The 12,977-nt window shown below is 41.0% G+C and overlaps 1 protein-coding gene and 1 non-coding gene across 2 annotated transcripts; both read right to left on the reverse strand.

Moving 5' to 3' along the window:
- Positions 1 to 3,792: 3,792 nt before the first annotated feature.
- Positions 3,793 to 3,865, reverse strand: trnat-ugu (transfer RNA threonine (anticodon UGU)). The gene has a single exon. It is a non-coding gene; the product is annotated as a tRNA-Thr (tRNA).
- A 1,307-nt stretch (positions 3,866 to 5,172) lies between these two features.
- LOC108890335 (HHIP-like protein 1) lies at positions 5,173 to 12,934 on the reverse strand (the record flags this gene model as incomplete). The annotated part of the gene is given in 11 exon segments (XM_018687203.2): positions 5,173 to 7,668; positions 7,766 to 7,848; positions 8,404 to 8,485; positions 8,606 to 8,751; positions 9,592 to 9,718; positions 10,818 to 11,146; positions 11,373 to 11,394; positions 11,397 to 11,515; positions 12,291 to 12,520; positions 12,522 to 12,883; positions 12,886 to 12,934. Coding segments are annotated over 11 exon segments (2,118 nt in total), but the record flags the coding sequence as incomplete, so codon positions are not given.
- Between the last annotated feature and the right edge of the window lie 43 nt (positions 12,935 to 12,977).

Below are 12,977 nucleotides of genomic sequence, written 5' to 3' on the forward strand. Positions count from 1 at the left end.
CGGAGCCAGTCTTCCAAAAATTGTCAAGGAGGGGCTGACAACATTTGAAGTCAATCTGGTCACCCGTCTAGAAACTGGACATCACACTATAAAATATGTCATTTCCTGCTATAAATAGGTGGCGCTACAACAAATGTATGAATATTGACATATGGATGTGTGCAGATAGGTACCATTAACAATCCTGTAAAGTTTGATGCAGTTTGGACAAAGTATGGCCGAAATATAGCAAAAATAAAGCAACTTCCTGTTTCGTGGCGAGTGATCGAACTTTGAGGGGCCATAACTTCCACGCCCTTCAACAAAAACTCAAAATCTGCCGCAATTTAACATCGTCTATGTCTTAAGAACATACTATTAAGTTTTGAAGTCAATGGGATAATGCGTCTAGGACTAGTTCGCGTTCAAGCGACCCCTGGAAATGGCCAAAAACACACAATTTTTTCACCTTCCGGTCAAAATAAAAATACTTTCTGTTGGGTTTAGAATATGGCTCCAAGAGACTTTTTGGTGCGTCATGGGATGTTACATATGTGTGCAGATTTTCAGATTTTTAGGCGCAACGGGCTTGAGGGGCTGTTCCGTTTAAAAATGTAGGTGGCGCTACCGAGGGCATTTTACCACGCCCATGCTCAAGACCCCTAAATTATTAAATTTTTCGCCGTGCCTGACGCGTCTGCAAATTTTGGTAAGTTTTCACACATGTTAAGGCCCTCAAAAAGCCGATCTAAGAGGCGGAAAAAGAAGAAAAAAAATAATAATAATAATAATAATAATAATAATAATAATAAACAGACCGAAAACAAGAGGGTCCTTGCAACTCGTTGCATGGCCCCCGTTGGGCCCACGCAACTCGTTGCTCGGGCCCTAATAATAATAATAATAATAATAAACAGACCGAAAACAAGAGGGTCCTTGCAACTCGTTGCATGGCCCCGTTGGGCCCACGCAACTCGTTGCTCGGGCCCTAATTAAAGCTGCGAGCAGCGTTGAACGGGCCCTCGCACCCGGCGCCCGTCGGGGGAGCGGCGACCGCGGGACCCCGGCAACCGCGGGGTCAACGCAGGTCGCAGGGCACACGCTGGCGTAACAGTTCACACTTCCCAGATGTAAAAATTTTAAATAAAAGCTTTTACGCTAATTATTTTCTGTCATAATATTTTTCAGAGCTCATCATCTGTGACAGCTCTTGGCTCTCTTGACTGTAACCTCTCTGTGGCAGCTTCTCACAGACTCAATCAACTCCTCTTCCCCTCCCCCTCAAACACAAACACAAACACACCCACACACACACACACAAACACACAGAGAAATACCCCCTCCCAAAAGGAGATAAAACTCAGTTTTAACTTGAGTTTACAAGCTTTGAGCTTTGAGCAAAAGCATTTTTTTAAGTTCTGTTATTGGGTGCATATATAAATCATTTATGCTTAAACAAGGCTTATAATGAAGTTATTTGAACAGTGAATATCTCATCTGCCTAAAGTCAGGGCGAAGCCACTAACCAGCTGTAGGGATGGGTATCATTAGGATTTTATCTTTATCCATACAGACCCCTATCAGTCCAGCTCAGACTGTTACTGGTTTAAGAGAGTGAAGTTTATAGCAATTTGCAAAATTTGGAGATTAGTGACAAACTAACCAGTTAGACTACATACAGACAAGCTTTCATTTTAGCTGTTAGTAACAGTTTGCCATGAGCTTAACCAGCGTGCTGTGCTTCCTGTTAAACATGTCATGAGACTGTGGACAACGCTGAAAATATTACTTTACTAACTACTGGCCAAACAGGCGCTTTGACAAAGAAAAGGTAAAGGCCAGCAGCTTTTACTTTTCAATGCACTTGTCGTCAACTTGAGTGGCTTATATTCAGCTGGTTCACCTCGACGCTGGAGGACCTAGTGAACTTTTCCTGTCGCCGTACACTGAGTAAGACGAAAAAATCAGCTGACCCCGTGTGAAATTTCCTAACTGATCAAAACCAAACTGTAAAGACAGCATCAATCCACGCTCAGCTTTGGTCAAGGGGAGACATATGGTAAGATTACATGAATTCATGTAATCTTCTTTGAGACTACAATTTCAGACTTAACTAAGTCATTCACTAGTGTCTTGGCAGCATTTATGGGTTCTTTAGACAGGTCTCTAACTGGTTTTCTTTCCAGGGTCATTGAAATCTTTGGCTTCCTACCTCTGCCAGGCTTGTTCTGCACAGTGTGGCTCTCCTTGAATTTCTCGGTGACGCTTCTCATTTGAGTTCTTGACGCTTGGAAATGCTGTTATAACTTTGTATATCCTTCTCCTGCTTCCTAAGCATCGACAATTCTTCAAGTCTACAGTGATTTCCTTAGTTTTTGGCATGATGCTTTCTCAAGTGACAGCTCAAATCTTAACTGAAGTTTTTATACCGCGTGTAAAGCAGCTCTTGGCTCTCCTGACTGTAACCTCTCTGTGGCAGCTTCTCACAGACTCAATCAACTCTTCTTCCCCTCCCCCCTCAAACACAAACACAAACACACACACACACACACACACACACACACACAGACGCACACACACAGAGACCCCCTTCCAAAAACCCATCAAAGAGTAATACAATGGCTCCATCTATAGGATAAAGTAGAGAGTCGCAACAGGAAGTTACCCCAAAATCTGAGGTTTCAAACAGGAAGTTGGGTTTCTGAACTTTGACGGGCCAGAACCGGCACACGCTTCGACCAAAACTCACAATTTTCGGAGCCAGTCTTCCAAAAAATTCCTCAAGGAGGGGCTGACAACATTTGAAGTGAATCTGGTCACCCGTCTAGAAACTGGACATCACACTATAAAATATGTCATTTCCTGCTATAAATAGGTGGTGCTACAACAATTGTATGAATATTGACATATGGATGTGTGCAGATAGGTACCATTAACAATCCTGTAAAGTTTGATGCAGTTTGGACAAAGTATGGCCGAAATATAGCAAAAATAAAGCAACTTCCTGTTTCGTGGCGAGTAATCGAACTTTGAGGGGCCATAACTTCCACGCCCTTCAACAAAAACTCAAAATCTGCCGCAATTTAACATCGTCTATGTCTTAAGAACATACTATTAAGTTTTGAAGTCAATCGGATAATGCGTCTAGGACTAGTTCGCGTTCAAGCGACCCCTGGAAATGGCCAAAAACACACAATTTTTTCACCTTCCGGTCAAAATAAAAATACTTTCTGTTGGGTTTAGAATATGGCTCCAAGAGACTTTTTGGTGCGTCATGGGATGTTACATATGTGTGCAGATTTTCAGATTTTTAGGCGCAACGGGCTTGAGGGGCTGTTCCGTTTAAAAATGTAGGTGGCGCTACCGAGGCCATTTTACCACGCCCATGCTCAAGACCCCTAAATTATTAAATTTTTCGCCGTGCCTGACGCGTCTGCAAATTTTGGTAAGTTTTCACGCATGTTAAGGCCCTCAAAAAGCCGATCTAAGAGGCGGAAAAAGAAGAAAAAAAATAATAATAATAATAATAATAATAATAATAATAATAAACAGACCGAAAACAAGAGGGTCCTTGCAACTCGTTGCATGGCCCCGTTGGGCCCACGCAACTCGTTGCTCGGGCCCTAAAAATGAGTCTATGGTGCGCTGCTAAAGACCACAAGATGTCAGTGTCGAGCTGCGTATGTTTGGTATACTGTGGATATGTAAGCTAACCTTCAGCGTTTGCGGAGTACAATTGAAGCATATCACTATGCTAACAAAAACAACCTCTAGTGTAAGGAAAAGGAGGTAGAAAAAAACAAAAATAACAGTAGGCCCCAGCGAGGATCGAACTCGCGACCCCTGGTTTACAAGACCAGTGCTCTAACCACTGAGCTATGGAGCCACTGATACGTAATATGATGTGTCTTCTCTTTTTATTGTTTAGTTCTGCAACGATTTACACGATGGCAGACATTTGTATTCGCTGGTAGAGAAGAACCTTTAGCGAGCAAATTGGTAACAAAAAGACTAGGCCAAAAACTTGTGTATGGCTGGACCACGTCGTATTTGCATATAAACCAGCGTCAGTCGGTTTTAGCTTTTTATCTGATTGCGAGTTAAATATGGTCCGACTGAGTCGGGCTTTTGCGTTCACACATAACGCTCCACTGGAAAAGTTCACGTTTGCAATGCATGTGTGAAAGCAGCTTCACTTTCCCGGTCGTAAAAAATGATGTTACCCTTGTTACACTGCGGTTGGAGAAAAGGCTGCATTGGGTTTTGGTTTGGTTTAGCAGAGGTAGCTGGTTAGGGTAAGGCTCGGGTTAAGGTCATGGGACACTTCCCCATGACACCATTTCGCTCATGTTAAACGGAGCGTCCATTGGCTTAATTACACGTATGCACATTAAACCACGGGCACATATTTGAACTCAATTCACCATCATGGTTTTAGTATGTATATAGGTGCTAACACTTGAAAGTAACAGGACCTTAGGTTTAAGAATTAAGGATAGATCCTGACTATGCCAGTCCAGGACTTCCACCTAGGCAAATACTCACAATTTCACAATATTAGAATACACTAACCCAATAAAGGGCACAAAGTTTCATTAACACACTTTCTCTCTCTGCTCTTCTCTGCACTGATTGCTAATGCCGGTCCCTCATCTCTTTCTTTTCCTTTTGCCTTCTTAAAGTATCTCAATAAACAAGTCATATTGAATGACAAAGTTTATAAGTCATTCTTGAAAAGCATTCATAGTAGCTAGCTAAGTTGCACAGAAAAACTGAGTAGCATTGCATCATGTTGCTTTCATTCTTCTCTCTGCTGTGCACTTAACATAGCACTAATTCATACATAATGTTAGTTTGTAAGCCCTGGGTTCATAGTCACTATCCTTCTGCCAGGTTAACGTTATATTTTTATAAGTCATGCAGCAACTCCCACCCAACTGTGTTGTGATTGGCTAGTACTCGCCGGCTGTGAGGTTAAGCAGTTGTCTATCAACACGGTAGATAACCTACCAAAATACGATCGCTGGTTCATCTGATTTTGGTGTGAGAACTGTTTGGGCAGCGTGAGAGCGTGAGATTGGGAGTGAAAGCGCGCGTCACTAGAAGTGTGCGAGTTGGCAACCCTGTCTTATGTCAAGTTATACTAGGGTACTATTAGACATATCTGTTAGTCTAAGAGTGGGAGAAAGACAGTAGAGGCTAGAAAGCTTTTATTAAAATCATTTACCAAATTGGTAACATTCATTCAGTGGGTATTGAACATTCAACTCATTAAGAAGCATTACACTTATTGTCAAATGTGTTATTGTAACAAATCACAGAGAAGCCAAAAAATACATTCGAATGAAACTTTCAAGTCTGTAATGAAAAATTAAAAATAAACTCTCATATAAACATTTAGCTTTGAGTAAAAGTGCCACTGCTGACAAGTAGAGGATATTAGTTAAAGAGAAGATTGGATACAGTTACAGTGTCACAGTGTGTATACAGTTATAGTGGATATCAATGAATTCCAGCTGTTAGGTTATCTCATAAATAACCTTCAGAATGCTTTGATGAAAGGACTGTCAACCTACATCACGTCCTGCTTTAGACTGTGATTTCCTGAAGTTTTTGCATTCACCTGCAGGTTTTATGAAAAAACAAACATAACATACATCTCACTCAAAGTGCATTGTATTGTGTCTGCAGTGTACTTGCACTGAAAGATTTCTCCCTTTTCCTTTTTACTGTGATGGACTGACAACAAAATACAGAAATTTTTTGTACCATTTATGCAGTGGTGTAGTCTACGTGGTATGCACGTATGCGCCCTATAACCACTTCCCAGATTTCTGTATACCTGCTTAAAGCATCCACCAAGGATATGTATCAACATAGGTTTGTTACAGGATTCACATAAGCAATCTGAATTGATAACGGGGACCCCAAACAAATGTAGGTCATGATGAATTTGAAGAAAACAAACTGCAAATATCGTTGAAATAAAAAAATTGTCCAATCAGAAAGCAAGCCTTCTCCCTCACCACCAATCACAATGAGCACCATCCAACTAACATTTACTCATTTTGAGGTTATCAAGTGCTTGACATGGCTGTGTGACTCTGAACCATTATGTTACATCTGATGAGTGAAAAATTCACAGATTAAGATTAGCTGGTTAACTAATGTGTATCACTCTAACAGCACTGGATGTGTGATAAATGTATTGAATTATCCTGCCATATGTGTGCCTGAAGTTAGCCAACTGAATCTGTCTAGCTATGCTGGCGCAGTTAATCAACCTGAGCTAAGTTAGCACCTTCCTCATCTCAGCCATACGGTTAGCTTCTCCCTTATGTATTCCTTTCGGTGAATGATAGCTAGCATAAATGTTAATATGTTTGTGTCAATATGTATTGCACCAATTTTTCATTTTAATTGTGCTATGTGGCCTGTAACTGTTTTTTAACATTATCTTGTGCCATTTGTGGTCTTCGAGTGCCATCTATTGGCCATACTAGTTTTCTGCAGTTGTCTTATAAGCTGTCACTTAGGTCTATCTGTGTGTGTGTCCGTGGGTTATGATTTGCCTCCCTGAAGAAAGTTGTAACTGTGAGGTCCTCTTATGGGAAAGTTAACTATTGTTTTAGGTTGCTGCTGTTGGGTGAGGCTCAACGTTGTCTCACACCTTTTGTGAAACCCACAACATATGTGGATTTAACTGTAATTGTGCATAATGTGTATGCTACTTTCCTTATATTGCTTGAACTAAAAAGGTTTACTTATATTTAAATATACATACCTCGGGCTTCATTGCTTTTGAATGTAAAGGTGTAGTATATGGATATGCGGGTTGTGTGTGTTTAGTCCAGGAAGGGGTGAAGGATTCGTGACAGTATACCCACTACTACAAACTAGACTACACCACTGCATTTATGCTATTCAACCCCATTGTAGCTGCTAGAAAAGTCATAGCATAAAGTTATGTTGTCTGTTTGGTCTGCTCATTTGTGGGAATCAGAAAAATACCCTTAACGAGAGTAGACTAATTGTTTTTAACAGTGTTAAATTTGGTGGATTTTTAAGGCAGTGGGTTTAGTTAATGATAATTATCCCTGACTTCATAGTAATCACACTCTTAGACTTCTATAACATACTCAGAGTTGCCACAGACCACCCCAGCGTCTTCATAATGGGCACAGTTATGTGTCCCAACGGCAGGATGTTTGCAGTCCAGCAGGCTGGACTCGGTCCCATCACATTGAACATCATCCAGAAGAATCCGCAGATCCTTCCCCTCACCAAATTCTGAGTTCTTGGCAGCTTTCAGAGCGTATCGGAACCCCAGCTGCCGGCAAACTACCGCAGCATTTTTGGTGGTCCATAGGTCGTCACATACAGTGCCCCACTCCCCGTCAATGTAGATCTCCACCCGTCCACGGTCACTGCGGCCTTGTTCGTCTCCAACCAGCCTCACTGTTCCACTCAGAAGCACGGGTGCAGTTTCTGTCCTGGGTTTTCCCTTCCTGCGCCGGCCTTTACGCCTGGACTGTCGGGGTGGTTTGGTGGTAGTTGTGGTTGGTAAAGGGGTGGCAAGGTCTGGTCCTAATTCACCTAGACGGTCAATGAGCTCTTGCAGCCAGTCGTATGATTCTGTGGGCTGTGGTTCAGGCTTGTTTTTGCTTGATGGCTCAACGCCAATCAATGCTAATGGAGGAGCAACAGAAAAACATGAATATGGACAATTAATGTCACAGATCTGACTAGTTTTAGTCAGTGTCAGATGTGTTGAAAGTATACTCACTTTCCTGTGGCACAAACTTGATGAGATTACTTTTAACTCTGACAGGAAGAGGGTCATAGTGACACTGTCTTGGTGGCGCACGTCTGAAAAACAATGAATGTAAATGTATTACTTAAGATCAAGTAATAACAGTGTTGAGGAACATTTAAATTAGCTATAAATTAGGTGACACAACCATCTACTGCTGAGAGAAATGCAGAGAGATCCAAGAGCTATCTGAAGCAATGACATAGGGTAGAGATTTAGAACGGCAGGACTTGCACTGCTGCCAGCACTGCTTAATTTCCATACTTTATCCAAACAGAGACAGGGAGTATGTCCTCCACATTCAATGAAAAAAAGTCTGAGAAAGTTATCCCACCAATTCTGAGGAAACAGAGCTAAGCTCATATCCAGGCCATGATTGATCATGATACTGCACATCACTTGCTGAGTAGAATGAGATGCTTGTGTTTGTAATTATGAACAGATTTGTGTTTTACATATCTTTGTCCAGCAGGCAGAAACAGAAATGCACATACTTAAGTCACAGTTAGCAGTCACTGGACATGGCATGTTACACAACTTTTCTTTGTATAGTGATGGTGAAATATGAAAAAAGAAATAATGGTTAATGATCTAATGATTATATTGCTCACCTTGAGGGATCCACCACTTTATAAACAACTCCTGAAGGTGACGTAGCGCTTGGTATTCCAGTGGACATGAAATATAGTTCACCTGATGGAAAGAAAAAACAACCATAACATCAAGAGAACATTACATAAATAACAGCTAGTGTAGAGAGAACACTGCAGGTACCCTATCATAGGTTGGTTTGAGGTTGTGTGTGTGCATTACCAGCTTCATCCTCAGCAAAGGAGATGATGTACTGATGGTAGTTGTTGATGAGTCCAGGGAAGGCACAGGTCAGGCCCATCCCCATACAGATCTCATTGTATTTCCACTGCCCTGTGTTCCTGTCCTCCTGCAGACTCATCAAACGCCTGGAGCAGGAACAATATTCACAATCTCTATTGTGCAGTGCATTCCATGTTATTTTATGATTGTAACATTTGTGTAATGTGAACGTTTATGCAGTGTTGTCTATTTGTACTTGGGTACAAAAGTACTTTTAAACAGCCTTAGAGAACATGGATGAACTTATTTTTATTACTCTGCACAGTATATTTAACCTACAAACTGTAATTAAGTGCAGTGCTTCATAAATGATATGCCAAATGACAAAAAAGAGATGAAATGGTTAATCAAATGGTTAGATCATTGACCAAAAGCAACTATTTTGATAATTAATGAACTACTCATTTTCTGAACAAATATACCTGTTCCAGCATGTTTTGAGTGAGGATTTACCAGGTTTAAGATGTTAATTGGACTGCATCACTTTTGTGACATCTTAAGACCAAGGATTATTATGAAAAAATATTTTGCAGATTAATTGATAATGAAAATGGTCAGTTCCAATTATACCAAAAGTTTCCTGAATATGGAAGCACTGCCTGCACTATATTCTGTTTTACTGAAGCTACAGTTGAAGAATATGACACAATGGTAGAGGGACTGTACAAAAAGGAGTTCTTAAGAGAAGCATTTTGTATTTGACAAGCACTTCAGCAGAAGGCAATGCCCCTCTAGTTGCTTGTCCAAACTAGTTCTCAAATGCAGATAAGGGAGGCATCAAACAAACATCTACAAAAGTTATATACAGGTTTAGGCCTGATATTACATTGTTTCCATTCCTCAAAATCTTTTCACCACTGTTCTCAACACAAACATAAATGTTGGTGTTATTTTGCAAATATGTTATTTACAAGATTAAATCTTACCCACTCATGAAGTCTCCAAATATGTACATGCCGTTCAGGTTGGGGTATTCACAACCTCTGTACACATAGCCACCAGTCACTGACTTGCCCATCTTGTGGGGGTATGCATAAATAGGCAGGACATCATCTGTGAAAAACTCTAGAGGTCATTATTGGTATTATTGGTATTGGTTGTCTTTCATCTGGACCAGCCACTTCTTTACAATGAAGCCAGTCTTTTGATCTTCACCTTAGAAAATGTGTTTACAGAGATACTGTTCAAGGGTCAGTATGAATTAATTATTATATGAACAAAAGACAACTGAATCAGGTCTTGAAATAAATTTTCCAGTTTGTTACTGCTAGGCTGTAGTGCCTGACAACTCCATCTCATCTCCCTGAGGAGATACTTCTTTGATGTGGCTTTGTCAGAGCAGGAACTGTCACACATAGTATATATTATAAATACTGATGCCTTTAAAGAAAAATGTCCAACATGGGGGGTTGGAACAGTGCAGTGGCAGTTAGGGGCTGACGTGTGAGCATCAACAAATAAAAATGGAAAAAGTTTCTAGGGATTTTTCATTTCAACTTGACCATTTAACCATAATTTATTTTCTAATTCAGAAATAATTTTGAGCAAATATTATTGCAAATACAAGTGGCTCATCAATCCATCATAATGACAGTGAGAATATACGGTTGAAGATAATGTAGGTCCAAGACAAGACACATTGTAACTACTTGGTTAAGCTTATTGTCTAAATTATTCAGCAATTTTGTAATGACTGTGAACAGTACAGTACTTTAAATGAATTACATTCAGTCAGGTAGATCATTTAGTAGGTTATGGTCATTGATTTTCTACTGGTCAACTCTTCTTGACGAGAAGATGATCCACACTCTGTCAACAAAATATAAGTTCCATGGTAGATACTAGTCAAATGTTGCTTTCAGTATTGCATCTGACACTAACTGCAGTTGCATTTGTTGTGAATGAATGAATGAGTTTATTTTTTTTACAATGTGGCAACAGCAAGAAAGCTGGTCGCCATTTCTTCAAAGGGTCATTACATAAGTTAATTTCATCCAGACAGGAAGAACCACAGTAGTTTTTGCAGATAGCTGGAGTGGTTTGTGTGCATAATGAAAAACTGATGAGCCTATGCCCTCCATTACGACACAATTAAAGACCACTGTTATCTGCTACTGAACAACCATGGAAACCATCAGATTGTAATGCCTACCTAGTGAGCTGTTGGCACAAAGCTTCTTATCATAGCAGGAGAAGCCCTCTTTAGCTCTCCAGCCATAGTTCCGACCTTTCTCGATGATGTCGATTTCTTCAAACTTGTTCTGGCCTACATCCCCACAGAAGATCCGTCCCTTGCCCTCTTTGGTGTGAGGGTCACCCCGGTCCACTGAGCACCTCCACATATTGCGGACACCGTAAGCATAAATCTCAGGTCGAGCTCCTTGTTCGTGTATGAAGGGGTTGTTTGGAGGGATTCTGTACAATGGGCCTCTCTCATTGTCATCCACATCAATACGAAGAACTTTACCCAAGAGAGCTGACCTAAATAGATGTGGAAAGATGGAAAATGTGTAATGACTAACCATTTACGTCAGATGAACAGTTACAAGATATAATTGCATAAAGGAAAACTAAATTCATTTATTCAAAAACATTAATCTACAAAGTCTCTAATTACAATTCTTTGGTACATTTCCTACAATTAGATTGATTCTTTGATAGATACTTTGTTAGTTCAGGTCTTTCCTCAGAGCAAATATTTTCTCACTTGTTCTGTGCATTCCCATATTTCCAAAGGGGTCTCCTGCCATCCCGCCATCACCTGTGAATATGTACAAGTAACCATCATCTGCAAAAAGCAGTTGCCCTCCATTGTGGTTTGATGCAGGCTCATCGATCTCCAGAATGACCCTGGAAGGACAGTGGACATGACAAATACAACATAGAGAGAACTAGGGAGTTTCCCAGTGACTCATTTCCATGTTGATTAAATGGAAATTTAAATTTGGACTTATAGACTAGTCTAAAAGTAAGAAAACACTCTGAAACAGTCAAAATGAGCATAATTTCAATGTTAATGCATCTTTTTAGACCAATCAGGATCACAGCATCTACGGGGAAAGAATGTCATATTGGTTTGCCAAATGTTAGCAGTGTTAGCACCAGCAGCTTTCTTTTACACATAATACGTCCACAAGCCTGTGCTAAATGTGGTCATGCATTTTTGTGGTCGAGTGGTTATACGCCAGTTTATTCTGACACTATATACAACCTAATTTGTCATTTTCTAGATCCCAATAAACCATGCTGGTTTAATGAGATGTCATCTGTCCCACTTTCCACATAGCTGGTTCGCCTTGTCTGGGCGTTAGCATGAGGAGAGGGGTCTGCCGTCACCTAGTGATGGGTGCCTGTGTAACATCTTATAACATCTTAGATGTGACTGTTACCAGAGTTGTAAATTAATAAGATATCACTAATTAATTAAACCAATTACTATTTCTGATGCTGACTAGCAGCGTTAGCAACTTTTATGGTTTAGTTGACCAATCGCACTGATCCATAGAAAGGTATAATTCTTTTTTGTGTTCAGAGTTTATTTGTGGGGTACATGCAGAGGTGTAAATGTTTCAGATCATTACAAATGCATTGCTGTTACCTAACCTGACTCCACTGTCCATACCACCGCTCAGAGGTGTGATCCACCACATTCATGTCGTTGGTTGACACATGGAACTCACTGATCCTGATCCTCTCATCAAAACCCACTTCCACTGAGTAATACACATACAGCTTCCCATTGTATTTGAACTTGGGGTGAAAGGTGAGTCCCAGAAGCCTCTCTCAATCACCTTCCCATGATGACGTTAAGACTGCCTTGGTAATGTTCAAAAATGGTCTTCGCAATTTGGACCGGGTCAGGAAGGTAGGTCCAAACCAAGCCGACCTGTTCTGCCACAAAGAACCGATGTGTGCCGTCGTTGGCGTGGACCATGGCTAGTGGGTTCCGTAGACCGTTGGCCACTTCTTCCAGGCACAGTTGCAGACAGCCATCTGAGTCTGACTGAACCCGGCCCAGGTTCTGGGTGAGCTTCTGGTTGCTGAGGAGGTGTGGGTAGCAGTAGTCTACATCGTCTAGCTGCAGGTACTGGCATAAACTAGTCTGGTCTTCTTTGACTTTAGCAATGTGTGGGTCATCAGACAGGAGAGGGATAGTGGACCTGCACGTATTCCAAAACTGGGAGCAGTAGTCCTGACAGAGGCCAGGGATGGTGCGGACTGGGTGCTTGGGTCTTCGGCATCAAAGAGGTGAGCTGCATAGGGAGAACACACCTGGACAGATGGAGAAAAAGGTGAGTAGGGGAAGACAAGC

Source organism: Lates calcarifer, unplaced genomic scaffold (assembly GCF_001640805.2).
Source record: "Lates calcarifer isolate ASB-BC8 unplaced genomic scaffold, TLL_Latcal_v3 _unitig_1734_quiver_1750, whole genome shotgun sequence".
Lineage (NCBI taxonomy): Eukaryota > Metazoa > Chordata > Actinopteri > Centropomidae > Lates > Lates calcarifer.